Here is a 27,902-nt window from a genome sequence, read left to right as displayed (position 1 = left end):
AATTGATGAGGTTATAAAGAATTTAATGTACCAGCCTCGTTTTCATGTTGGCTCATATACGTCCGATTTTCAACCCCCCTTAAAACCCGTCCTAGCAAGTTGCAGAGTTGCCACCAAAACTTTTCATGTTTACTAGACCCTAATGAACACTTTTAGACTGGTGGCTTGCTTTCAGCACGAAATTCCCACGGGACTTTTGACATTTGCTCCCAGACTATTTACTCTCTGCAGAGATGTTACATAGAATTTGCATAACCGCGCTTCGCTATAAAAGTGGATACAATTTGTATTTTACGTCAGTTTTTGCGGAATAAACAGTTTATACACTTTGCGTTAGGTCAACTCATGTTACATTTCGCAGCAGACTGACGGCCTTCTTTATTCTATTGAACGAGATTTGAGTAAATAGTTTTCATTGTTAGCAATTAATATCCGTTGTCGCTGGCAAGACAATGAATTCAAATTTTCAGTCAGTCCTGACACAGTTACACACGCAAATTGAACCGCGGGAGCTGGAAAAATTTCACAGTTTGCAAGTTCGATCGGTTAAGTGTCCACTCTAAAGCTACTTTTACTCTGTAATTTGTGTTCGAACAAATTCATGCAGAGTATGGAAAATGTATGTAAGGAAGCGGACTAAGTGCTGCGGGTTCAGGTGCACGATATCTTTCCTGCGTGTTCGTGATGTCGCGGTATAACGCAAAGAACGCCGTCTTTACACTTCATGATTGGAAAAAGGAAGACAAAAAATAAATGGAATAGAAAGAAGATCGAAAATAGAGCTCAAGCCAATTTAAATATAAGCCTTTCTCCCTCCCTCAAAATCCAGAGCACTGACATCGAATTGAAAAACCAAAAAAAGATAACCATCTAAATGTATGTGTGATGGAAATGCTGTGGATGCGCTGTAACTTAACAACATAAATGGACCCAGTAAATTAGGAGTGAAAGAAAACTATTCTATGAAACAATCGACACAAAAGAAGAGAATATTAAATGGTCTTAAATATGAAAAGGTTTTCCTCACCTTGGATGATAATTATGCAGATATCTAAGCGAACCAATTAAATGACTCGAAATACAGCAGACAGTCGGTTAACCAATCATTGTTATCGTTGATATTGCAGTGGGCGCCCTTATAACTGTTGTTTGCTGAACTACCTTAAAAAATATCTCACATTTAACCTGCCACAAAACAAACATTACGTTCTCCTCGTCCATCGGAGAAAAAAACAAAACTACTGCGATGGTGCCCGTTATAGTGTTTCTGTACGTTACATTAAGCGTTTTAATTACTTCAGATAATCTTTTGGTGATAGCAGCCGTTTATTCGACGCGAACTTTACGGAAAGTCACCAATTATTCCCTGGTTTCGTTGGCGTTTGCCGATCTTCTTGTTGGTTGTGTTGTTTTACCTGTCAGGGCGGTCGAAGCTTGGGCTTTCCACTGGTCAAGAAACATTCTTTGGTGTCAATTTTCACTGAGTCTTACACTACTCAGTTTGTCCGCGTCGGTGTTAAACCTCCTCATTGTTACAATCGAACGATACCTCGCCATAATTCTTCCCTTCACCTACGCAAGTAAAATCACCACGCGAAGGAACTTTTACGTAATAATGCTAGTCTGGGTTGCTGCGTTTTTGGTTTCGTTTTTGCCGTTCGTTGCCTTGAAAAGCACGACAGCTCAAGAACGTGAACAACAGCATAAAGTTTGCCGTTTTGCGGACACCCTGAGCTCCGAATACTTGGTATTTTTTTCTGCCACTGTTGTTTTTATCCCAACACTGTGTATCAGTTTAGCTTACCTGAGAATTTACTTCGCTGCAATCAAGCTGAGAGCAAGGCTGAAATCTCTACAAGTTCAACAGGAGGGAGAAGATAATATAGCATCAGTACTGAAAGAGTCCAAAACCGCTAAAACGATAGGTGAGTTTCCCAGCTAGGAGCTCGAAAATTTACATACATTTCTCATGATCATTTAGTTCTTTATCAAAATAACAGAGTAGATTTTTAACGGTTTAAGTTAGCGTAACTCCCCCATGCATGGTCGGAGATATTGCTAATTTCAAATTAATTGATGGTACTTTTTGTTCACGAAATTATTCAAGTCAGTAGCGTTTCAGTTCGCTCTTTCCCGGCGAGACTATCGAGAATTCAAAGAAATTTGATCGGAAATGTAATCGCAAATTAAATTCAGGAATAACTAAAGATGATACATCTTAAATGTAACTAGCGAAAAAGAAACCTTCCCACGTGTTTCTAAATAAATCTATTGGCAATTCCCTTTGAAGTTGATAATTTCCGATATCAAGTCGTTTAATCATTTTCCCAAGGTCGACAAACTTGGGGGTTTCATTAAAAACAGGCGAATTTACATGTAAATGATGAAGTATACAATTCTTGTTAAATTAGCCGTCTGTCTGTCTTATAGTCTCTTATATTTTACAGCGTAACTGCCTCATTTAGGGAACCTTAACCGAAAAGTGAAAGCATATATACTTCAGCGGGGCGCGCGCTTTATACAGTTAAAGATCGCTGGCCTTTTATTTGGAGCTAGAATAAGCTAAGCAAGGCTAACTATCGGGCCTGTGAAGTCTGAAAGCCCAGCCGGCGACAAATGAGTTCAATTAGGATTCGAAAGACTCGCATTGTTACGATCTTGTGTTCCGATCTCGTGTTCCATTGAGTTCTCGAGTCGACCACGCGAGCCTATTTTTCATATTCCATTTTCATCGAAAACATCGAAAATTTCGTTTACACAAAACTACTTTCATCGATTCGTAAAGCATACATTTGTCAACAGAAAACTTCGCACCTTTGCCAGTAGAAAGAACGATAACATTAAGAAATAACTGCTAATGGCGTCGCTATATCAAAAACGTAAAAAAAAAAAATCGGTCACTAAAGTAAAGGTTTCGTTGAAATTGATTTATTTTAAACTTACCAAAACGTTTTGAGTATAATCTTTCGTTTAACACACGGAATAGTAATGGCAGTATTTTTCAACTGAGTTATTGACACTTTTTTTCATAATTTTACCAAAAGCCTAATCAAAAGAAGAAACACAAACGGACTCATTAGAATTGAAATGAAATTTTGAATTGGCTCATAAGGTATCAATTCTTCTGGTAACGGAAGTAGAGGCCAGAACAGAATAGCAGAAGGTTATGAACTTTTATACTGATTATCTTAAAGACGTTTCTTCTGCGAGTCGATATTAAATAAACAATTGATAGATTTTCAGGGCTTCGTGCATACAACCACAAGCTGAAAAGCTGCGCGTTTTGTACCATTTACTTATTCATTGTTTAGCTTTCTGTCTAATTAGTTAACATGCGATACAGCCTAAATTAAAAGCCATTCGGCTCAATCAGTAGTGTTTGTTTATGCTTAATTATTTCGGGCTACATCATACACGCAAAGTAAATATCCCTCTAGATGTGGAGACTTCTGTGCCGAGTGAGAAATCACAATTGAGTGCTCAAGGTTGATTTTAGTTTGGTGCGAGCAAGTATTGCTCTCCATCAGTAGATTTCATTAGTCAGAACCGACTGAAGGGTCCTGACCAAAGTATGAAGACATGATTGATCGTCGCAGCTATATACACAACTTAAGCAGCTGTGAAATTAAAGCCTGAACTGTCATATATTCACTGCTTAAAATTTGTCTCAATGCTACTTAAGTTGTGTATATAACTGCAATGATCAATCGTGTCTTCATATCATTCTCCGCAGTTCATATATAGTCACTTGAAACCAATAAAGTGGACGAATGACTGAAAGTACCAAACGAAGTGTGCGTAATTCTCTTTCAAAGCTATATAGTTAAATAAAAAACAACCCTTTCACTAGTCAATTTTAAGCCTATATAAGTGCATATTTTTACCAATAAACAAATTGAGCTCCCTTGTATCTCTTAACTTGTCTCCTAGTAAATACCAAAAGAAGTGAAAACACACGTTATTTTAATTTATCCTTTTGAGCAGTAACCGATAAAAGTTTTTTCTTCCAATATATTTCTGCCTAATTGAATCAAGATCTATATTTTGTTTTTTTATCATATATAAAATTCTCTTGTTGGTTTTAAGGGCCACGCTGTTTTCTTCTTAAATTAGACATGAACTGGTGTATAAAAAAGAAGAACTTCTAACAAGGAGTTTCAAAACTCAGAGGGTGTTTCCATGACACCGAGGCGACGTTCATACCGGTGTGACTTCACCCCCGGAGTTCACCCCGGTTCCCTCCTTTGGCTCTGTACTTATTTACATGATACAGCACCACAAGAATGTCATACCGGAGCGAGGTTCACCCCGGTAGCTGTACCGGAGTGGGAGTTTTATTCCGATACGAAAATTCATTCCAGCACCATGTAAACGCAGTATGATTGTTTCATATCGCTTGAAGTTTCAACGTTTTTGCGGCAGTGTAAAACTCACAATGCTATAAAAACAGTTTTTGTAAACGCGATATTACTTTTTCATCTCGTACCGGGGTGAAAGTGACACCTTCCAGTCATCATAGATGACACCAGGTTTTCATACGTCTGTCCTGTTATTGATCATGAATTTCATCATAACATTTATTGCCAATGTATCCGCAGACTACTTTGACAATGACATGAAGAAATTCATTGTCAATAACAGGACAGACACATGAAAAACTGACATCAATTTGTTTTTTACAATAACAAAAAAGCAGACGGGAAAAATTTAAGTCAAAACGCGAGAAATGCATATGTCTGTCCGCTTATTGACAGTGAAAATTAGCCAATGAGCTCGTGAGAATTTCTGTAGTTATAGCAAAAAACCGTTTCTCACTATTTGGCTTCTACTTTTCTCTTCTAGGAGTGGTAGTCGGCGTTTTTTATTTGTGCTGGATCCCTTTCCTGATTGCAGTTGTGTTAAGCGCATTCTTCAAGGATTTAATAACTCCTGTTGTAGTCCTGGTCATTTCCACGCTAGTTTTCAGCAATTCCGCTATTAATCCAGTCCTTTACGGTTTCTTGAATCGCGACTTCCGGTTGGCTTACAAGAGACTGATACCCAGGCTTTCCCGTATGTGTGCCAGGGACATTCCGCCGTTACAGAGAAGAAGAGGTTATGACGTATCACAATTGTCCATGAGGGATAACACGAGTTGCCCGAACGTTCAAGGAGTGTCAATCACTACCCGCGTGACTGTTTGATCAGGCGTACGATCACGTGATTGAGGCATGGAAAATGCGGTCACTCCAAGATAGATTTAACAAATAGATTGCACATTGACATGCTTCTGTTTAGTGAGAAACCATAAACTGCAAGGGACCGCATACGATAAACGCTGCCAACGTAGGATCTACAAGAGATCTGATCAGCCAAAAAAAAAAAATGTATGAAGACAAGCAATAGACGGCAAGGCTGATACTACGTGAAAAACGTTTCGAGACACCAACATGACAAGAACCGATAAAGTAGGATCGCAACAGTGGACAGCTGTTTCGCCCTTCTTGGGGCTCGCCAGCACTGTGTAGCGAAGATATGTAACGCCAGCCCAACAGCCAACGCACATAAATTGCAAAATGACCCGTGCACTATATCAAGTTCCGTACTTTGAACTCACTTGTGCGTTGGCTGTTGGGCTGGCGTTACATATCTTCGCTACACAGTGCTGGCGAGCCCCAAGAAGGGCGAAACAGCTGTCCACTGTTGCGATCCTACTTTATCGGTTCTTGTCATGTTGGTGTCTCGAAACGTTTTTCACGTTGTATCAGCCTTGCAGTCTATTGCTTGTCTTCATACATTCTGTTTAGTACATAGATTACAGATCACCTAATGGGGTAACAACAAAAAAAGTGGCACACAAGGCGTTACATGAGAGTGTCACTGATGTTCTTTAGTCATTTTCAATTTGCTGTATATTTTCATGCACAGTGACAAGTCGATTTTATAATTTCAGGAATTTTTGCACTCAGTAATAAAGGAATCGTCATCTTTTTACCTGGACTGTGTGCCTAGAGTATGACTTATGCCAGTAATCTATGCATTTTGCCAAAAAAAAAAAAAAAAAAGAAAAAGAAAGAGAAAAATGTAATGCTTGCCAAAGAAGTGTTTTGTCATAATTCGATACACATATATACTAGCTATGCAACAATTTCGAGTGGTATACCATGATATATCCCGCGAGTCTCGGTATTCACTGACACGAGCTTTTAGGAGAGTGTGTAAATACAGTAGCCAGCACCATCAATGCGGCATACGCGCGGCGCATGATGGGAAGATTGGATGTAATACCGTCGAATATACAACGACTTTCCTGCTTTCTGATTGGCTGTATTTTCTATGGCAGGGTATGATAGGGTTTAATTAATCTGCATGGGAGAGAAAGAAATCTTTCCATTATTTTCAAACAACGACCTTTGGACGGGTAAAGAAAGCGTGTAATTTGGCTTCTTCACTGAACCATATTAATTCTACTGATTGCGAGAACCCATGCGCTTTGCGATTGTCATGCTAAAATAATTCACTACAAGCTATCAAAAGTTAGGGAAACTGATCGGATATCGGTATCTGAAGGATGTTGTGTTGATTTAAAACCAAATACACGTGACTGCATAAGAGATACAACTGTTTCGACAAAGATTGTCCAAGAAAAGCGTTAAAGCGCACGCGACAGTGCCGATTGGTATTATGGGTAGTCACAGTTTGGCGTGGCTTGTTTGAGGTACACGGTGTTCTCAGCAAGAAGAATAGCTGTGTTCGTCTTGTTTTCTTCTATCATGCTAATCGAAACACCTTGAGTTTCAATCAAGTAGTCGTGAACCGCCATCACCCATAATACCAATTGAAATTGTCGCGTGCACTTTTACGCATTGGTAGACAACCTTTCTCGAAATAGCTGTATATGGCAAAAAGCTGAAAGCATTTTACTCTGGGTGTATGGAATCAGATACCTCGGTCAAAATTAAAATTGTTCCTCTAGGGGCGTCTGATAATATCAACAACCTGAAGAAGTTAAGTTCCCTGTTTAATGGGCGGAAAAGCGTCGCTACTATAGCAGCAGGTACGCAAGTGTTTGCATAAATAAAACAAAAGCCTAAATACCAATTGAATTTTGTCAGTGGAGTTACCATAACGTCATTACTCGGTTCCAGGCTGGCGCGGTAGAGATGCGAGCAGGAATATTCTACCACTTGTTGACTGAGTTTCATTGGTTTTGCCACCTGTCGATACGGGTGACTACAAAAAGTCTCAAAACAAACTCAGAAAATGCAACAAGAGACGCTTATCGGATGAAATGTGAGAAGATGTGTTCTGGACGAGATTTAGATGCTCCAAGATATCAGATCTGAGTAGTTTTTTTGTGTTGGTCTGGGAAAATAACGGCAGTATGTATTGAAAGTTTGATAGCGATAAGGTAGGTGTTATTAGCTAATGTCTCGCTTCATGGATCGCACATCTAACTTTATGGGTCATTCTGGAATCGCGCGTTCATTTGTATGGTTAAAACAATTTGTAATTTTGCAGCCTCCACCGTTTAAAAAATTCCGCAAAAATCTTATATTTTTTGACTCAACAACTTGAAGAATAACTCTATGATGTTAAATAAGTTGGCTCTAGTGTCATTTCTTCGCGCGCCTCAGCCAGTTTGGCAAATCAACAGATTTAGTAACTAATCTAACTGTTAAGGCCTGGATTTACGGGTTTTTTCCCTTGGAAACGCCTAGGAGAGTATACGAAATGGAAGAATAATACCCGATCGACAAACATTTTGGTGAAGTTGTTTAGTCGTGCATTTGTTTCCTTGATATGTTTATTACTCACAGTTGATTAAGTTAGGTTGGTTCTATAAGACCCTGGTTGGTTTTTTCAAAATTGTTTGCTTTGTTTTGTTTATCGTTTCTGATAAACACTAAATTTCAAAAGACCAAGGCAGATGTTAAAACAATTAAAATTTTATCTGTCTTTAAGTTTACGAGCTTTTTACTTAAAAAAATCACAATATTAGACAGGGAAAGTTAATTTGGGACGCACTATTTACACTAGAAACGTAAAAACAAACAGAAACGTATTCAAAAGTGTATTAAAAGTTAACGTATATTCAGGTAGTTACAGGTGAATACTGAAAGTAAAATGAATATGTCAAGCTAGTGTGGAAGCAATGTGTGGCTATAAAGATCTCATTCAGTTCATAATCCAACATATACACTCCAATAAATTGTTGTTTCAGTCTTGGTATTCGGAATCCTAATCGAAGACTTAAATGGTTTATTTGTTTTGCTCAAGAGAGTTGTTAGAAAAACAATCGAATCTCAAGGCTCACGGAAAAATAAACTTGTATGAGCTCTAGGTTGTGAACTTTTAGAATTCAAAGGCGACAAAGGTCAGACTGAGATAAACTTTTGGAATAGTTCACAGTTCATTTCTCGCTGCTCACTTCCGTACAGTGCGTTTAATTTACTGTAAGGTTTGAGAATTTAGTGTTCCAACAAGTTTATATCCACTTCTGATGCATGATTAATATTATTTTCGTATTCTCATCAACTGTCTGCATGACCAACTACTTATTAACCGCGAGAGAGGTCTTTACGGGAAAGTCTTAAACCGAGAACATGCCGTATTGACCGAGATATAGCGAAGTCAATATCGCAAGGTCGAGGGTTGAGATTTTCCCATAAAGACCGAACGTTTGAGGTTGATAAGCTGTTTATTATTTGGCTTTTTGCTCTGTCTTTGCAGGCCCGTAATCGGCCTGTGGGCAGTTCCGGAGAATAATGCCCTACAGTTAGCCAATCAGAGCAAGCGTGAGATCGGCTACAAACACAAGTATTTCATCGTACGAGATTTGATCTCTCTAGAAACATGGGTGTTAAAATATAACTTTACTCTTAGATTTCATGTTGTTCATTCACTGAAAACTTGAATGATAGTCAAGGCGAATTAAATGAAAGCTTTTGATTTAATTTCGTTTTGTCTTGGTTAGGATTATCAAAGTCATCGAAAACTATATGAATTTATGTATTTTCAGTTGGAAAAAACATTTTGAAATCAAAATCGGTTGAAATCTAGCGTTTTCTGTGTATCGTGTCTATCAAAGAAAATTTACTCTACAAGAGCTGGGTACTAGTGGAGAAATATGCTGTCTTTTAAAGTGTTTCTCTTCGAGGGTTTGTGTTTTTGTTGTTAGGTTTACATATTTATAAATATGTTTACAAAATATCAATGTATAAAGCAAGGAATCCCAGGGACGCCAACGAGACTTATGGAAAGGACTATCTTAAAGATACCTAAGACTTAACAAAATAATAAAAATGCCGTCGTCAACACACAAAATGATCATAATTTAGAATACAGAGTACATAATTAAGCAAAGCTAAACGCGCAAATGCGCAAATGCAAAAGAAGACAAAGAAAAATAACTTGGACTAAGTTTAGAGGTGAACACAGCAATACTAGAAGCATTTTGAATTTCAGTGCTGCGGGAATTATATAATTTGGGGCCTTGAAAACGGAGTGAGAATTTCCTTACATTTGTCCTACAGACTGCAAAAGGACGGAATTCGCAGTTCCAACAATGTATTTAACTATTTAATCAATTCTACAGAAGAGTTATCAATACTCGGTCAAAGCTGATGAATGAAGGACTCTGAGTGGAGTTTGAGTTCGACAGGTTTTTCAATCTATGGAAAAGATGGTTACCTGAGAACAACATATTTTTCCAGGCATAATAACATTAATTACGATATTGCGCTTAGGCGAGCGCTTAGGTTCGATTTGCATGCGCCGTTGACTCGACTCCAGTCTACGTTCCTCCCCGAGAAGTAGTAGAGCGCGGGCTCCTTTCCTGAACAGCGGCTGGCAATCGAGCCTAGGCTGTGCCAGGTGAAGACCTCGACAAATAAAATTAATCCGGAACTTGCTGGCATTAAAATGACCCCACCCACATGACTTGTATCCGAGAAAGTATTGACCGCTCAACCCATTTTTATCATAACATAAACTCTTAAAAATAGACTTATTGCAGGCATATATATAGTTTTTTACCAGGTTTCTTATAAAAGTCTTAAATTACTTCGAAGAAAAAAGTAAATGAACACCGCCCGATGCCACTGCGTTTGGCATGAATTTTGACCCACCCATTTCATCGACAAATTTCCTCGAAAATAAACAATCATTTACAATATCGAAGAATTTTTGGCAGAAACGTCAGCTTATGGACAAGTGCTATACGATGTTTAACATATGCAAACGATTATCAGTAGAGAATTTCATTCCCGTTTTGTAACTAAAAAACTTAATTAGGTCGACTTGATTGTGTAAGGGAAGATTTTTATATAATATACGCTAGAATTGTTTTGAAGTTATTCCAGCTTATTCAGCTATGTTTAAAAATTCAATATACTCAGACAGATTTCTTTAAAGAGGACAGATTTGAATTGATTAATTAAAGCCATCGTCAGGGAATATTTTTATGACGCGTCAATAATTTGAATACGGTCTCTCTTTCCAGAATATTTACAACAGACAACATTCTCAGAACGGCACTATCTACTCAGTAGCGTTACAATGCGGAGCAGTTGTTTGACACAGACCTGTCGTTGATCTTAGAGAATCTCTTTATTTAGCTGCTAAGCTCAGCGGGGAATATATGGGTGGTGACCTATAAAATACTTCGTACGGTAGGTTGTATCTTCTTTTAAGGTAGCGGTTTCGAAAAAATATTTAGTCACGAATTGCAATTGTAGTTGCTTTGGTGGAATAATATTTTAGATTAATCTGGCGATTTCTTTGCGGCTAAAAAGCACATTGCCAACGTGTAAGATACTAACGTTCTAGCACTCAGAAATATTATAATAACTTGACGATGAGCCAATTTTCTTGCCACTTTCTCAAACAATAGATTCTCTCAGCCTGTCTTTCAGCCAACTTCCCGTCGTATCGGTTATTTCTCGCGGACCAATCACAGAACGTTTTGGTGCACCTGCGGCATATATATCCAGGACGGTTCACACGATAATTTCAATATTTATTTCACGTTTGGAGTACAATTCAGCCCAAAGATAGAGTTTAAAACTGTAATGTGGATCGTTCGAAAAACAAACAGTTCATTTGGAAAAGTGATAACAAAATATTGGTTAAAAATGGCTTAATTAAAGTTAACATTCTAGAATGATTTTTTTCCGCCTACTTCTGCATTAGAATTCTTGAACGAAGTTATAATTATAGCTGACGTTACTACAGTGTTAACTCGCCATTGGGTCTGAGTGTGAAATTACGCCATCTAACTTTTCACAACAAGCGTATTTCAACATAAAAATTGTTGACAAGATAAGCGTTTACATTCCTTTGTGGCTGGTTTCAAGGCGCTTTTGTGGCGGGAAAGAGAACGCATGGCCTCAAAAATAATGTTGAGGCGGTGAATCGAATCGAAGATATGAAATGTCCAACCGGTAGCTAACTTGTTATTCAAAAACAGGTTATTTTACTTTGCGAGGTAAATGATTTTATATAGTTTCTTTGGGTGGAGTGTCAGCGCACTGAAGGAATTTTTATACGCATTTTTACATTCAGTAATTTTTGCAATCTCCTGATCGATATTTCTGGGTCCAGGAAACTTAGAATTTCCGTCGTTTACAGACTGTACCGGAACTACCAAATTTTCCTGTAGATTTAATATATTTAACGTTTGTTTTCACACTGAACTAGTGAACAAAAACTACCTAGCAGTGTATTTCAGTGAGATAATCGATAATTACTTCTAGGTCAGCCTGTTTTACACTATTAAGTTACAGCTTATATTTATCGCTGAGGCCGAAATAACACAGAATGTACGTTAACATATCACGTGAGTTTTCAACGTTATTGTTGATTACTACTCCAATACGCAAAGTTTAAGTAGTTTTCAATATATTTAATAGTCTGTTCTTTGACGTGATAACCAAATATCCAATTAGTTATATGTAAGTAAAAGTTCTGTATAATTTCGTGTTACTCAATTTATTTGTTTTGTTATTTTGCTTGTTATTTGAGGTAACTAACATGAGGGTGCCATCGAGTTTTGTGAGAATTACACTCGCTCTACAAGCAAAAACATAACTAAAAATACTGATCACAACTAAATAAACGTCTACGAGAAATTTTAATTTCGCAATAATTGCAGAATAATGAAAAAAAAAAAAGAATTTTCGTTTCGGATCCTTTATCTAGTAAATTTGTGGAATTCAAATATTTGTTAAAATCACCTGACCATCAATATGTTCGTGCTAACGAATATATTGTGTTAACAACGCAGTTTAATTTGCTGACTGAGGAGAATTTAGATTCTAGTTGAGAATATCGTTGACGTTGGGTGAAGGATGATTAGTCTCGTTTTTCCTCTTAAAGTCATGTTCTCGTTTGCTTAAATAAAACATTCTGTCTTCACCCGTGGTGACCACTGAACAATGGAGTACTCAAAGACCACCGACTCGGCCAGTGGCCTTCGAATGCTGGTCTATATACAAGCCCCGCTGAGGCAGAACAGAGCTTATGTAATTTATAAACATACACCTTGTGCTGTGGATGAGTGAAAATCAAATGATTTGATTTTTACAAGTAACTTAAAATAAGTCATGCCTGCTGAGAGGATTACAAACTCTTGGAAATATGCGAATGAGGTTTTGGGCTCGGCTGATCAAAAACCGCAAGCAACTAGACGTTAAATACAGCAACTTTAATGTATATTGGAACATCGGCTGAGGCTACTTACATACAGTTTTTACCCCTTCGATGATAAGGAGACCACAAATACACAATACTAGGCGAGCCGTATACTTGCCAGGAGGTGTAATACGATTTTCCGAGTTTGTCTCTAACTTTTCTTCACTTTGCTCGCTTTTCTTAGGATTCCAGGTCGTCCCGTGATCTGATATGATTCTAAATTTGTACATGTGTCTGCTTTGATGAAGAAATTACTCTAGTCTAGACTGTTTGTGGACCAGCGGCAGTTTTAAAATGAAACCACAGAAGGAAGAAAAACAGGCACAAAAGACTTCCAGCATCAAGGTTGGAAAAGGTGAGTCACCCCAACTAGCTGTTTCTGAAATTCAGGTTTGATTTTGAGTTAGATCTGGGAGTAAGCGGTGACAAATAAACGCTTAAAAACTGACATAAACTATCAAAGTATTTAGTATTCGACTGCCAGCGATATTTCATGACTTCAATCTTGAAAATAATTGACACAATTCACGATTTACAAATTAACTGATTGACACTACTTGAACTTGATCAGATAAGTTGACTGTTCTAGAATTGACCAGCGCAGTTAGCATTCATTTATTTATATTCCTGATTTTAGTTTTCCAAAAAGATTATTGTCTGATTATTACAAAAGCGCTTTACTTCGATATTGTTTCAGCATCAAACGGAACTACTTTAGACTATGCCAGTTGTGCATCCAATATCAAACTCAGTCACTTAAAAAATAACTTAAGTCGTTTTTCATATGACAACGAAAGCTTTGTTTTGCCCGTCACAGATTCTGGAAGGGTCAAAGTTTTTGTCAGAGTTCGTCCACCTCGACCACAAGAAAACAGTCGCAAGGAACCAATAGCTGTGAATGTACAAGAACTGTCATCTCAGGTAAGTTGAACTCAAAAATGTTACTCGACTATCATTTGGGAAGCAAGAGGCCCGGACGATCGAGCGACTGAGAGAAATTTATTCAATCATTTATTCAATTTACGGTCGCTTGCTTTTGATTAAAACACAGAGTTTTATACTCGGAGCTAAGGGGATTTAGGCCAAAATGCTCTTAAAATGATCTATTTATTTCAGTTTCAACAACAAATTAAAGTGAATAATAGGACTCGACAGTACCACCACAAAAGACTAAGGAGAGTCAATCTGGTCAGCGGTAAAATTCATTCGCGTGAGGTCGTCTGACACGTGCCTTGTTGTATCGTAATCATCACTCTAGTTAATTGATGGTGGTTTCGTGGTAATTTTTGCTATTTTTCGCCTAAAAATGGCTCTAAACGATCATTACTTGGAAGCCAAAGCGAAAACTACACGACCAATGGTGTATATCACACGAAAAGAGTCGTTCTGTGCGAGTCATCGGCTTCACAGCGCGAAGTTGAGCGACGAGGAAAATCGATCGATATTTGGAAAGTGCAACAACAAGAACGGACATGGTCATAATTACACGGTGAAAGTGACCATCCGTGGACCTGTTGATCCCATTACTGGAATGGTCATGAATTTAACGGACTTAAAAAAGCATATGGAAAGCGTGTTACAAACTTTGGATCATAAAAATCTCGATATGGACGTACCTTTCTTCGCGGACACGTGTTCCACGGCTGAAAACGTCGCTGTTTATATTTGGAATAACCTAACGAAATTTCTGCCGGAAGGATTATTGTATGAAGTGAAGGTTAACGAAACTGGCAAGAATTCTGCCCGTTACAGGGGCGAGCGAGTGAATTGATTAGTGTCATTTTCAGTTTGGAGGGAAGGGTACAGGGAAGCATATAGTTCACCTGTGTCAGCCAATGTTGCAAAACAGTGTTATTCATGTTGAAAACCTTTGCCATCAATATTTGTTACTTTACCCTATTTAAACATTTGAGTGCAGAGGGATTTTTGAATACTAAATCATGCATAGATCACTTGGGATTCCAATTTTCCTTTTTGATATTTCATGCAGGAAACATTCGGTATTACGTCTAATTTCCTGTCATTTGTCGTCAATTGAATTACATTTGTTATATACATCTCTTGAATTCCTCATTACATTTTCTTGAATTCACAGAGAAAGGGTAAGAATAATGCAAGTTTTGAATTGAAAGATAAAAATGTTCAGTTAATGGAAATATATTTGGAGATTGTTTTAAAGAGCTTTAATTGGATACTTGTAGTAACCATGGCAATACATATAATGTCATCTACATAATTAAAACTTCTTCAATCTTTTAATTATCATTTCACATGGAATATGAACCAGGTACCAGGGTTGCCACAAAGTTTGAGGTAGTGTCTTAATTGTTGGTTGAGTAAATGGCTGATTTTGCCATCTTCTTCCAAAGAATAAGATGAATGGCAAAGCAGAGTAGCTGGTCAAGATATGGAAGTAGATGGTGATATTTTTTTGAGTTGTTAATAGAGCTGATTTACATTGACTGTAGCTTGCAAACACAGACAGATTTCCAATTTTAGCGGGAAGCCTGCTGCATTTGCAGACATCCACTGTAAAATTAAAAATCATTTTGACTAATTATTAGTTGAAAAGAATATCGAGTGTTACATTTGAATATATAAGGAGCAATGTAGCACCATGTAAAGCCATTTCTTTTGATGTACAGAAAGAAAATCTCAGCAAAATAAGACACACATTTGAGACATGTTTTGAGACCTTAAGACATTGAGTCTAAATATTTTATGATGTACCAGGTTTTGTAGTGAAGATTTCTACTGTCTGTGATAAAATGGGTTTGGTAAAACCTTCAATAAGGATCACTATTCTCTCAATAAATAATCAAAATTTGTCACACCAGAGTGTTGAACATCGCTGTTTGTGGCTGTTTCACTTTGATAACAGTACATATAAAAGTTTTTATTATGAGCTATCACAGTGATAAGATTCGGAACTGCACCTATAGAGGCATTGTAGGGACAACTGGCATCAACAAAACTGTGTACTGTTTGAACAAGGTTGGCGGGTGGGGGGGACATGCAGCACGTGCAACAATATGTCTCATTGCGTGTGCAGATACTGTAATTCAGCTTGTCACTGCAAGATTTCTTTGCTGCATTTCCCCTCCTGTAAACAAGAAATGAATTTGTTACTGCTAACATGTCACTGTGACATGCCCTTTCATGTGTACGAACCTCAAGTGGGAACTGTGCCTTCGAATGAGGTGGCAAGGTGGGGGAAGGGTAGTGGTTGCATGCGGCAGGAACATGTTTTTGCAATATATCCCCTTATGTGCTAATACTTTATTTCAGCTTGCCACTGCAAGATTTGCTTGCAGCATGTCTCCTCATGTCAACAGTGCATAATGTTGTTGCTGGTAACATGTCACTGCCACATGCTCCTTCATGTGTTCTAACCTAAAATGTGAACAGTACCAAGATGTCGTTAAGAAAGGTGTTCTCCATTCAGGGCATTCAGGGTAGTCCAGGCAGTATAGACCAGTGGCCGAGCCAGACCTTGGGCTGAGGGAGAGACAGAGAAAGAGAGAGGGGGGGGGGGGGGGGGAGAGTTGCTTGCCCTGCTGGCTTTTCTTCCTTTTTTTTAACTCAAAGTAAGGGGGGGGGGCCTGGGTCCCCTGGGCTCCTCCCCTAGATCCACCACTATGGACCAGTATACAGCCTACTGACAGCTGACCAGTGTCAAGATATTGAAATGTGTAGTTCCAGATTTTTTCTAAGGCCCCCAACCCTTTGGAAATTCTACTTAAGCTTTGTACATTTCTTTCAATTGTTTGGTCTTCCAGAACCCCCAACCCTCAGGAAATTCCAATCTCTTCTGTGGAGTGAGTATGGATATTTTCTGGAACTGCACTATTTCTTTCTCTGTAAATGAACTGAGGGAGTTTGATTAAAAGTAGGAATTAATAAGTCGGAATCCATGGATGATAAAGTGAAAAGCCACTTTGGGAGGCGCAGTGGCCTCATGGTTAGTGCACTCGTTCCCGGAGCGAGCGGTCCGGGTTCAAGCCCTGGCCGGGGACACTGTGTCGTGGTCTTTGGGCAAGATACTTAATTCTCACAGTGCCTTCTGTACCCAGAAGTATAAATGGGTACTGGCAACTGTTAGGAAAACCTAACAAATTGCGGGGGAGTGACCTGCGATCGACTAGCAACCTGTCCAGGGGGAGTAGAAATACTCCTAGCCGCTTCATGCTACAGAAACTGGGATAAGCTTCGGCAGCTATGAGCCATTCGGCTCCAAGGCTTCACTTTTATTTCCACTGAAGTATTATGAAATACGTTCTTGATGTTGTTGGTAGCAGATGTCAGTCTATACCATGATTAATTACCCTGCAAGCATAGTCTCATTCCGTCTTCCTAGACAAATCGGGTAATGATTAATTTGATGTCTATGTTTCTTTAAAAGCATGTTTACGCATGCTAGCAACTAACACGCATTGTTATAGCTGTGACTCTGACAATCAGTTGCTTTATAATCTGGGCCGGGTTGTTCGAAAGCTGGTTAACGCTAACCCAGTATTAAAAGTTAACCGAACTATCAATTTTTGTTGTGTAAAAATGTTTTTCACTGCTTACGTTTTGTGTGGTTCGAGATTATGCAAGTTCAAAACTGAAGGACAAATAATATAAACAGAAACCCTCACGGAAAAGCTACAAAACTGAAATCAAAATTCTCGCTAATCCTGGGTTAGCTTAATCAGGCTTTGAACAACCCGGCCCTGGACCATAGTTACCACAACTTGATGTAAAAGACACAGTTAACAGTTGGTATGTAAGACTAGGCAGGGCGTCAGGCACACTCATTGCCCTTGAGTTCCCCGGAAAAAAATTAGTGAGAGGATCAAGCTTTTCCGATTGGTCTCGCGAGAGACGCGACGCGACATCCGAAAAATGACACGTTTCTCGAGTGAGGCGAGAAACCGTGCCGGAGACGCGAAAGGGGAAAAACGGGACGTCGTTGTAGTCCTTGAACTCGGAAGTGACTGACATTTTTATCTTAATTTCAGATCCATGTTGCTGATCCTAAACACAGCTGGGAGAAAACGTTCAATTTTGATCATGTTTTCCCGAAAGAGGCCACAAACCCAGAGGTGAGACTTAATCGAAACTGTTTAAAATCCACTTACTTCCATAGTAGAAATAGCGCTAGCAGTACTACAGTCTTATCTCTTTCCAGGTATGCAGTACAATAAGCAGGCCTCTTGTAAATGCTGCTCTGAATGGCTTTAACGGAACTCTGATGGCGTACGGGCAGACAGGATCAGGTATAATTAATTCCTCAGTGAAGTTGTTGAAACAGTTTACCCATAGAGACGAAGCGAGCTTTTAAAAAGTAAATAAGATACTTTTGAAGCGAACTCGACAGAATCTTGGCAGGTCAAGAATTGAGTTAAAGAAGCCACGCACCCATAAATATCATTGAAAATAATGATAATTGCGCGTTCAAATTAGGATGGGCGTGTCCTCAACGGGCTTTGCAGCTATGTCCTCAGCACGCTATGCGTACCTATGATCATTGGTGAGCAGTTTGGAAAACTTTGGCTCACAGCAGAAAGTTGTTAAGGGAGTCACGTCACGATTTGCCCATCTGAAAACGTTTAGTCTAAAGTTTTCAAATTCGTCTTTTATAATCCGTTTTAATCTTCTTTATCCTTAACCTTGTTCCTTTATGGTTTATTATTATTATCTCTTTGGTGTTTTTCTATCTCGGTAAACCAATATTTTCAGGTTTCCTTCAGTTTAAAAGTAATTTGTACGTGGCCAAAATAACTCAGAAAGAATGCTGTTACTGAGCTCCTCAAACCTTATGAATTGCTACGGTATAAAATACTCATTTATGGTAAATGTTTTTGTCGTCTGATATAGAGAATTCCTTGTTTTTTTGTTTGTTTGTTTGTTTGTTTTGGATCTAACGTTTTGTCGCACGCGGTTGTTGAATTTGTCGTCGTATTTCTGTCACTCATTTCAGGAAAGACCCATACCCTAATGGCACCTGATGGTATAACAGCTGGCGTCATTGAAAGGTGCTTCAAGAGAATAACACAGGATGACCGCCATGATTACAAGGTACAGCAATAATATTGATAGCCTCGAGGTGACCTTTTCTGGTGACTCCTCCCCACTGGATGGTATACTATCCCAGTACGAGATAGCCCTACCCCCGCCTCCAACATTTCGCTAATTCGCCGGTAACTCTCCACTTGTATTCCTGAGTAAAGAGAGGAACTTTGAGAGTAGAGCATCTGGTATTAGAACACGCAGTGACCCCTACCAGGGTTCCAGCCCCCATACTCGTTTTAAAATGTCGTTACGAGTAGTTTTGCCAATCATGTGACCAAAAGAAACGAAGGCTCTGGGGACAAGAACGGGCTCGAACCCAGACCGCTCGATCTCGAATCCCGCGCCTCCTACAGGTGTCTGTAGTGTAGCCATAACATGATCCATGAATTTGAAACCTATCAGCATTTCTGGTTTTGTCCACCTAATAACATCAATTTTCCTCGGCAGGTGACCATGTCATACTTACAAATTTACCAGGAGAAAATCTACGACTTGTTGAACTCTACAAATAAGGTTGAGCTAAGCTTGAGAGAACATCCTATAAAAGGTTTGTATTTATGCACATTTGAACAAATTGACCTTCTTTTGCCTCCGGTAAACCAGACCTCTTTTTTGCGTGATTATGAAGCTGAGTTGTAAATCAGTTTTCCCGAAGAATTCCACATGAGATGACAGTTTAATTGTCAAATCACAACCTTATTTTTTTGTTCTTTCATCCGTAGGTGTTTATGTGGAAAACCTTTCAGAGTTCGTGGTTCGAAGCCCTTCAGAAGTGCTAAATCTTTTGACCGTGGGAAAGAAAAGACTAGTTTTCGCTGAAACTAAAATGAACAGGAATTCAAGCAGGTTTGAGATCCAACTTTATGTTAAAATTATAGTGAATTGATTTTAAAATTGTATTCTTCCTTCAAAAGTCAAGCTAATACCTTGTTTAGACCAAATTAGCATAAACTTAGTAATAAGCTCAAACTTAACGTACGGTTGCCCACTCCCTTGACCCTTCTAAGAGCCGCCGTTTGATTTCTTATTATCTTGATTGAGCTTCTTGATTGTGTTTGTCCTTAGGTCGCACTCGGTTTGTCAGTTGACAATTGAAAGAACTCTAAACAAGAACAAGATTCTTACTGAAGGAACAAGCAAACATGGTGAGTGTCTTAATAAGGCATATTTCAACAAGAGGAGCCTTCTTTATCATGGATGGCAGGCACATTCAGAGGAGTTTAAAATTTGGATGTGAATTTTTTTTGCGTGCGGACGATGTTCTCACAAGGCTGATCAACACGGCAAATTCCTCGACAGTACGATCTGTAATAGAGATATAAAACACAAACCACTGTCTTTTTACAATGTGCACCTTTTCGTTGACGTAAGAGATCTCGGTGGAAAATGTTTGCGTCAATGTGTCCATGAACAGCAAATATTGCTTTGCAAAGAATAAGAGAGCACATAACAAAGCTAGGGGCATTTCCAAGTGGCCCGTCACCCTCGAGAAGAATTTATCTCCTGGGGGTATCGACTGACATAACGACACGTTGTTTTATGTTGGTTCAGGTGCAAATGTACGAGATCCTAAGGAAGGACTGGAAGCGGGCAGCAGCAAAAACAGCGAGGTTTGTTTATTGTCACCAAGAAAAAAAAATGACGGTATAGAGTAGTTAATTTATCAAAATCAGTTCTGACTATGTGTTCTTGTCGCGATTGTTTTTTTGTTTTGTTTTTTTACCAAGTCACTGCTACAAGAAGTAACCCTCAACTGAATTTTACGTTTTTAACAGCCAAGATGATAAGTGTTTTTCTTTGTTGATGCCTAGCATCTTTGATGTGATTTCGTTACATTGAAATTAAGCTGTTCTTTGAAACACTGTAACTGTAAAAAAGGTTCATTCGTCCGTGCGTAAATTAAGTGTCATGTTTTTTTTTATGTTACGTTATGTTATGTTATGTAAAGCTAACAGTTCGATTAGTTATAATGAATTTTCACTGCATTCAGTCGATAGCATCTTAGAACAATGCACTCGAAAAGCAACTTCCAAGGTATGTTATATAAACTTCTTTGTCAATAAAGTTTACACTAGATTCTCCATGTTCTGTATTCACCAGGATTCAGAAGTAGATTCACTGGCTGAAGTAACCGAAGAGGTAGGAAATTTTATCATACCTGTGCCTTCCTGTATTGATTGTGTTTTTATAGCCCGGTCTAAAGCATACAAAACAGCTTGGCGCCGGAATACACATAACTCTGGCTAACGTAGCACGACGCGACTCCAGAGTGTTACGTTGATACAGCAACAGCAGTCCATTACTATGGAAACTGAAATATTGGTAAGGAGTATTGGTAACTAATCAAACAGAAAGACATCATAGCATCTGAATTCACGACAAATGGATTCTGTTAGTGATCGTATTGCAATTCTACTTTCTTGTGTCAGCTGTGTTTTTTTGTGTTCTAGAATGGAGACACGGAAGATGATTCGTTTGCAAAAATGGTAGCATTTGACGATGACGTGCTTATTCGAGGGAGAATATACTTGTATGTAATTTGTATCATATTTTTTGATTTTTAAAATAACGCGGCTTCGCAAAGATAGAAGATTGCTATACTTTTAAGCCTGTGAAGAGGAAAAAGTCGAAACTCCGGACCTCTAGCATGAAAAAATATCAGTACAATTCTGATATGAAGTAAAGTACAACAGCCTTCCTCGTACTGCGAATCTGGGCACACACTTAGGGTCAAAATCTTGGGCTAAAATTACTTTTTCCCGCATGTATGGTAGACAAGTTTGTAAAGCTCACTAAAAATAACAATCTAATCTCGCTTATTCTTAAGTGTATCATTGCAGCAAGTAGTTGTATTTCTGTAGTCAATGCGCCAGACATCTAAGATTTTTGTTCAATACGGACTTCAATTGTGTTAAACGCTTTTAATGATGTGTTGTTTGTGAACTGCAGGTGCGACTTGGCTGGCAGTGAGCGACTCAAGAAAACTCACGCAGAGGGAGAGCGACTGAGTGAAGCACAGCATATTAACTCATCCTTGCTCGAGCTAGGGTGAGAATATGTTTCCAACATTTAGTCTAGCCTGCGTAGCAGGCGTTCATTTCCAAAAGCACGCAAAGGGAACGAAACAGCGAGCGAGTGCGAAAAATTAGGAGCAGGGGAAGGGGAGGGGGGTGGGGTCCTTTCCTCCCCACCCGTTCCCCCTTTTTCGCTCGCCCCCTCCCCACTTCACCCCATTTTTTGCTCACCCCAGGGGCGCTTATTTAGTGCAACAACTTGAAGTTGACAAATAAAATAGATTTATTGTTTGGAACCTTGTCTTTGATAAGTTGACTGAGCCAGCAAATTTCATCGCAGACGTTGCATGCGCAGTATGACGTATATTGATGACATCAAGCTCACGTGACAAGTGCCGGAGTGCTGATTATGAGTCAAAAATCTTCGCGTGACCTGAACAAAGATTTGCTAACAAAATCGGACAGCTTGTAGCCCTCGTCTGTTGTTATTATTCAATAAAACAGTTCGTTCCTTGTCGTTTGAGGGGAAAGTGAAGCAAAACATTTCGCTGAGGAAGACGTATATATCTAATATCATCTCGCCGTGTTTGCGCGTGACCGTAAAAATTTTGTTAATCGTTTTGACATATCTGCACTATGAAAAGAATGAGCTTCCCTTTGTTATTGTTGTCAGAAACGTAATCCAAGCTTTAGCCGAAGGAAAGAAGACTCATGTTCCATTCCGGAATTCTACGCTCACAAGACTGCTTCAAGAGAGTTTGGGTGGAAATTGTAAAACCAGCTTAGTGGTGAGTTTGTAATGTTAAAATGCTTTGCGACTGAACGACTTTGAAAGAAATTTTTGTTCCAAAGTATTTTCGTCTTGGCCAATGAGATGCAAGACAATGCGATCTAAATCACGCGATTTCCTTCCAAGTTGCGAAGGCTTCCTATAGTCACCCACTATGACCATCTCTTGCACAATTTTGGCTGCATCGCTTGGCGGGGTACCATGATGTAAGAATTACCCAACTTAAAACCCGTACTAAGTAATAAGAGTACACGGTTACCTTATGGTGATATTCTGGCCCGAGATACAGACTAAAATCTTGCGCTCCGTGAATTTTCGACGTCTTATTGTTAACCGATACATTTGTTTGGTTTCAGGTGTGTGTCTCCCCTACAATGGGTGATGTGAGCGAGACGAAAAGCGCGTTGTTTTTTGGTTCGCGGGCCATGAAGATCACTAACACTGCTTACGTCAACGTGGAGGTGAGACTCAAGTCAACAATACTTTAGTTTTATTTTCTTTGATCAATGTCAAATTCTTTCTTTTGTTTCCGAGCATGTCCTAACCTGTGGGAGGGCTTTCCTCTCTATTATCAAATACGGGACGGTAGGGCGGTGATAAGTTAGAGAAGCGAATGTTTCCCTTCGTCTTCTTCCCGAGCGAGCGACCTACTCATAGGCCAGTTGTAATACATACATACATACATACGTACAACCTTTATTTATACACGATAAAAGACGTCAAAGCTAACAAGCTTGTGGGGTCGTGTACTAATAAGATACATAAAATAACTACAATTAATAGATAAATAATTAATACAGTTAATAAAAAATTAATACAAGAATTAAGTAATTCTTATAAAAAATATAATTTTGATAACAACGAATGAGATCAATAGTTAAAAATAAATAAAATTCTCCGATCTTTTGTTAATTATTTGTGGGGCTAAAACATTAAAATTAAATTCCTTAAAAGTGTTACAATTAACAATATTCTTCAAAAAAGATTTCAGGTCTGTGCTCTCTAGTATCGATCTATTAGTTCGCCCTATAGCGTTCCAGAGGACAGCCCCTCTATGGGAAATGGAGTTTTTAACGTATTTGGAGGCAAAACTCGGTACTATCAGCCCATGCTTGAGTCGTGAAGAAGGTCTGTCGCCGTGGATAATCAACTCTTCAGCCAAAGTGCTAGGGAGCATGCCATGATAACCCTTGAAAAAAAGTTTAATTAAAGAACGTAATATGCATCCTCTCACGGCTCTGATCTCACTCTAACTCCACAACTTTCCTATACCCTGCGCAACAAACCCATCCCTTCACTGCCCCGTTTTTTGCCCTTTCGTTTCAATTTTCTGTGGAAAATAATCTCCAGCAGCACTATAGCCCAGCAGTTTTTAGATCGATGCTTCAAACGCAGTTATATATCCAAGAAATTAGAGATAGGTGAATTACTTAAAGTGCAAGATTATAGAATTTGTAGGAAGGTTTCTAATATCCCGAACCACCCTCTTAGAGCTAATTTCCCTGAGACTAAGATTACAAGATACAACTTAAGGAATAAATCTTCCGCAATGCCCGCCATTCACTCGGACCGTTTCAAGAATACATTCTTTAATAGGATAGTTTTTAAGTACAATGTAGCTTTGTGAATACTGTACTTTTTGTATTCGATTTTTGTATTTGTTTCCATGTAAATATCTATCTTATTTAGAGACATATTGTAGCCCATTAACATTGTTATTTTTAAATGTAACATAAGATATGTAATTTTATCTTTTGAACAATAAAGACACTTTATTTATTTATTTATTTATTTATTTATTTATTATAATTCAATATTTATTTTAATTTCCAGGTTGATTACAAGAGACTCAGCGAGGACTTGTCCAAGATTGTTGATATGAGAGGTACTTTCTATTAAACCTGTCATTATAAGGGAGATCCCACTGAAAAGATTAAATTACCATTCATGCAACAAAGTAAACGTTATCTATCTTGTTTGAAGTTGTTGAGAGAAAATGCTAGGTGACAAAAAGCAAAAACATTCAACAATTTACAATACTCGCTGATGGTATACAGAGTTAAGAATGTAGAATGAAGATGTCAATTAACCTGAATACTGTGAACTTTGTTTACAGAAAAAGATTTGGAGGAGTTAAAGCAGTCTTATGAGAACAGGATCGAGCGACTGAAACACGAAGCCGAGGCAACAGTGGCAAGTGCCATGGTCGAGACAGACAAGGTGGTAGCATCAGTGAAGAGTCTTTATGAGAACGAGGTAGATATGATTATTAACTTGTGTTCACAATTTAGAATAGAAGTAACTGGTGATATGACACTGAAAAGAAAAGCAAACACCTTCTAAACTTGCCTAGAACCTAGGCCTCTACATTTGGCCGCCGTCAATTCGTATACGTCGCCAAAATGAATTGACCGTGAAGGCCTGGAGGAAAGCCGCACAGGAATAAGGCAAGTCCCAGGTTTCGTTTTTCTTTCGTCTTGTTTCGTCTCCCGGAAAAGGTTGCTACACAAACTTAAAACACTATATCCTTGTTCTTATATCAATGAGACACGCAGACCTGAGTTTTATGTCACAAAAAAGACTAAAACAAGAACAACAAGAACAACAAGAACAACAATAACAATGGGAAGCAATATTATACTGCAAAAGTAAAATTTCAACGTGAATGTAATCGCTTCAACACCTCTCTCTATTTAAATTAATTTGCTTAGTTTTGTTTTTTGTTTTTTCCTTTTTTGCAGCAATCAAGTTTACAAAACGATATCGAAGGTCTAAACTCCCGCTTGGAAGAAGAAACTACACGCACAGCAAATCTTCAAGGCGAGATAACCGTGGCGAAATGTAAACTTCAAGAAGATATGTTTAGAACAAGAAGCACGCTGTTAATTGACATCATCTCCATGCAACTTTTTTACGCGCTCAAAGATATTTCTCTCGATGATGCTGTAATCCTCCCTGAAAGCGAACTTAAACAAAAAGATGGTTTTACTCAATGGACTGTAACTAAAAGCAAGCTTCTGGAAAACACCGATCTTCTTTTGGAATTGTTCCAAAGCTATCTAAATGTGCTGAATTCCAAAGGAGAAAAATTGTTGGACAATTGCGGGAGTCTTAGAAGTTTGATTGGAGCAGAAGAGTTATTGGACGAGAGAACACTGCTGCGCGACACGGAAGACGTAACGTTGTACTTGACAAATAAAACGGACGATGACAAGGTGGTTGCGTCGTCACGCTGTAACGAAAGCCAGCTGGAGTCACACAACAAGGAACTTACTGAGGAAAAAGTTCCTGAGGTCGAGGAGCATTCCTGTTTAAGGGACAAACTAGTTTCACTCAAACGCTGTGTCGACGGCGATGCTTTGAGTTTCCTCAAGAAAGCATTTAAACTTGATCTAGAAAACGAAGGAAAAACCACAGACTCCAAGCAAGATATCTACAAAAGAATACAGGAATTTATGGACCAAACGAATTCTGTTCTGGGTTAGTGAGTAAAATTCGTAGCTTTTTCATCTGTCATCACGCTTGATGATTTTCTTTCTTCTGCTCACATACCTAATTTTACCTGTTTCGTGTAAGGGAAATTTAGATCCTAATTGGAACTCAGTTAAATTAAATTCACCAGAATTGAAATCCCATAGTTAGTAACGATAGTAAGTATTTGCACGAATTGCGGACCTATATGGCTTGCAGAAAAGAAAGGGTTTTGCACTAAGTCATTGCAAACAAAGAGGGTTTTTTTTATTTAAACATATTTCTTATTGTTTTCCCCAAAAGACATTTGATATGAGTAAAAGTACATGTTGTGCCAAAAAAATAAGCCAAACTAAGACTTGAGTTTCCGGTGTACAAGCGTAATATATACAAGCATAACGAAAATTTAGAATTATCCCTGATGTGTTCTGTAGTTTCCTCATTTTTATGCTCGTATATATTACGCCATTTTTGTCTGTCTTTAGATTCTCAGAAAAGTCAAGAACTGTCACACGTAGCTGACGCACTCACCCTTCTCGACCACTGCCACAGTCACGTGATCATAGATAAGGCACTGCAGAGCGCACTGTTGGTTTTGGAAAACAACAACATTACCCGGCGTTGCCATGACATCCAAAAACAGAAAAATGTCTTGGAGGACGAGAACGAAACGCTGCGAAAACAAATTCAGAGTTTACAGCAGGAGGCTGAAAAGTTAAACGGGAAACTTAACGAGACCTCCACCACACTGTGTGTTGTGAAGAAAAGCAAAGAACAGCTAGAAGATGATCTATCGTCCGTGTTTCAACTTCACAACATGAGAAATAGTGAAAAAAATGTTGAGAAAGAGGGTGGCGGGCTTGACAACAGCACATTTGAAGGAAAACTGCAGGCGGATATTGCAACGTTGGTGGAAAACAACGCTAAATTGCAAGAGACATTGGAAGCGACAGAACAATACAAGGAAAACTTGAAATCTGAGCTAACGTCTGTTAAGGTCAGTTGTGAGGCATTTATTGGTCACCTTGTCACGTGATAGTTTAACTTGCAAAGCATTATTACACGCGCCTATGTTCTAGTGACCAGCGGTTGTGGAAATCACAGGGTTTCGCATTTATGAAATGATAACAATTAGATACAACGCCACGCAATTCTCCGGTTATAATCAGTTTGGTCTGAATACGTTTAAATGGTGAGATGAAATTAAGAACCAATAATTTATGGTAAAGAATTAGCACATGTCAAAGAGTAACCTAAAAATATTGGAAAAGGGCGTCACAGGCAGTATTTTTTCTGCCCTGAAAAATTGGTGTTTAAGAGTTATTTGGAGGACACTTCATATCAATAGCAAATAGGAAGGTCGAGTAACTGATCTGTAGATAGTGATAGAAACATTCAATACAGATAGCATAGGTGACTTTTATTAGCTGACAAAAGGAACTGAAGCGAAAGCCTTAACAAACCAATCCACAAACTATCAGACGTCACAAGACGACGCGTACAGGACACTTCGTGTACACTAACACGACACTCCTCGCTAAAATAGCAGACCATCGATTGAACGACGAACAAGGAAAAAGACCCGAAACATGACGCAGCAAGCTACTGTGCAACGTTAAGACTACACAAAGGTGACGCTTTTTAACCGTAAAGTAAAGAAGTCACGCGATAGTGAGCGGTTGTGATGAAAAGCTTTAAGACCAACCCAGTATTATCAATTTATCAGGGTTCACCGAGGAGCTTGTGGGATAGAATGACATTAAAGACCCGCAAACCTTGAAGGATTTACTTTGTAGACAGAACAAAATATGCATTGCGGACCTACATGTTCGGCAAGACTCCGGAAGACCTCTTCTTGTTCACATCAGTACCTTCTTTTGCAAAATTAACGTTTGCAC

General features: G+C 38.7%; 2 protein-coding genes across 3 annotated transcripts in view; both read left to right on the top strand.

The window, feature by feature from the left end:
- Positions 1-1,181: 1,181 nt before the first annotated feature.
- LOC110052385 (beta-1 adrenergic receptor-like) lies at positions 1,182-6,054 on the top strand. Its single transcript, XM_020758507.2, has 2 exons — positions 1,182-1,925; positions 4,843-6,054. The coding sequence occupies exons 1-2, from the start codon at positions 1,247-1,249 to the stop codon at positions 5,181-5,183; spliced, it is 1,020 nt and encodes a 339-aa protein (XP_020614166.1). The 5' UTR covers positions 1,182-1,246; the 3' UTR covers positions 5,184-6,054.
- Positions 6,055-7,199: 1,145 nt separating this feature from the next.
- LOC110052517 (uncharacterized) overlaps positions 7,200-27,902 on the top strand; it is a 28,685-nt gene continuing 7,982 nt past the window's right edge. The window contains exons 1-19 of one of the 2 annotated variants that reach the window (XM_089285415.1): positions 7,200-7,390; positions 12,857-13,027; positions 13,490-13,593; positions 17,676-17,759; positions 17,846-17,933; positions 18,638-18,735; positions 19,177-19,276; positions 19,452-19,575; positions 19,795-19,874; positions 20,281-20,339; positions 20,830-20,868; positions 21,180-21,259; positions 21,679-21,777; positions 22,417-22,531; positions 22,890-22,994; positions 24,367-24,418; positions 24,650-24,789; positions 25,275-26,013; positions 26,490-27,001. In XM_089285415.1, coding sequence (XP_089141541.1) covers positions 12,967-13,027; positions 13,490-13,593; positions 17,676-17,759; positions 17,846-17,933; positions 18,638-18,735; positions 19,177-19,276; positions 19,452-19,575; positions 19,795-19,874; positions 20,281-20,339; positions 20,830-20,868; positions 21,180-21,259; positions 21,679-21,777; positions 22,417-22,531; positions 22,890-22,994; positions 24,367-24,418; positions 24,650-24,789; positions 25,275-26,013; positions 26,490-27,001 — 2,679 coding nt within the window. In that variant the 5' untranslated portion in view covers positions 7,200-7,390; positions 12,857-12,966. Of the gene's footprint in view, positions 7,391-11,292; positions 11,468-12,856; positions 13,028-13,489; positions 13,594-17,675; positions 17,760-17,845; positions 17,934-18,637; positions 18,736-19,176; positions 19,277-19,451; positions 19,576-19,794; positions 19,875-20,280; positions 20,340-20,829; positions 20,869-21,179; positions 21,260-21,678; positions 21,778-22,416; positions 22,532-22,889; positions 22,995-24,366; positions 24,419-24,649; positions 24,790-25,274; positions 26,014-26,489; positions 27,002-27,902 lie in introns of those variants that run through there. The other variant, XM_020758646.2, reaches the window with a different exon arrangement.

This window comes from Orbicella faveolata, unplaced genomic scaffold (genome assembly GCF_042242905.1).
Source record: "Orbicella faveolata isolate gen_17 unplaced genomic scaffold, um_ofav_v1 contig_1, whole genome shotgun sequence".
NCBI classification, from domain to species: domain Eukaryota; kingdom Metazoa; phylum Cnidaria; class Anthozoa; order Scleractinia; family Merulinidae; genus Orbicella; species Orbicella faveolata.
The sequence above is the reverse complement of the archived record's forward strand: the minus strand, read 5'-3'. Positions and strand labels throughout refer to the sequence as shown.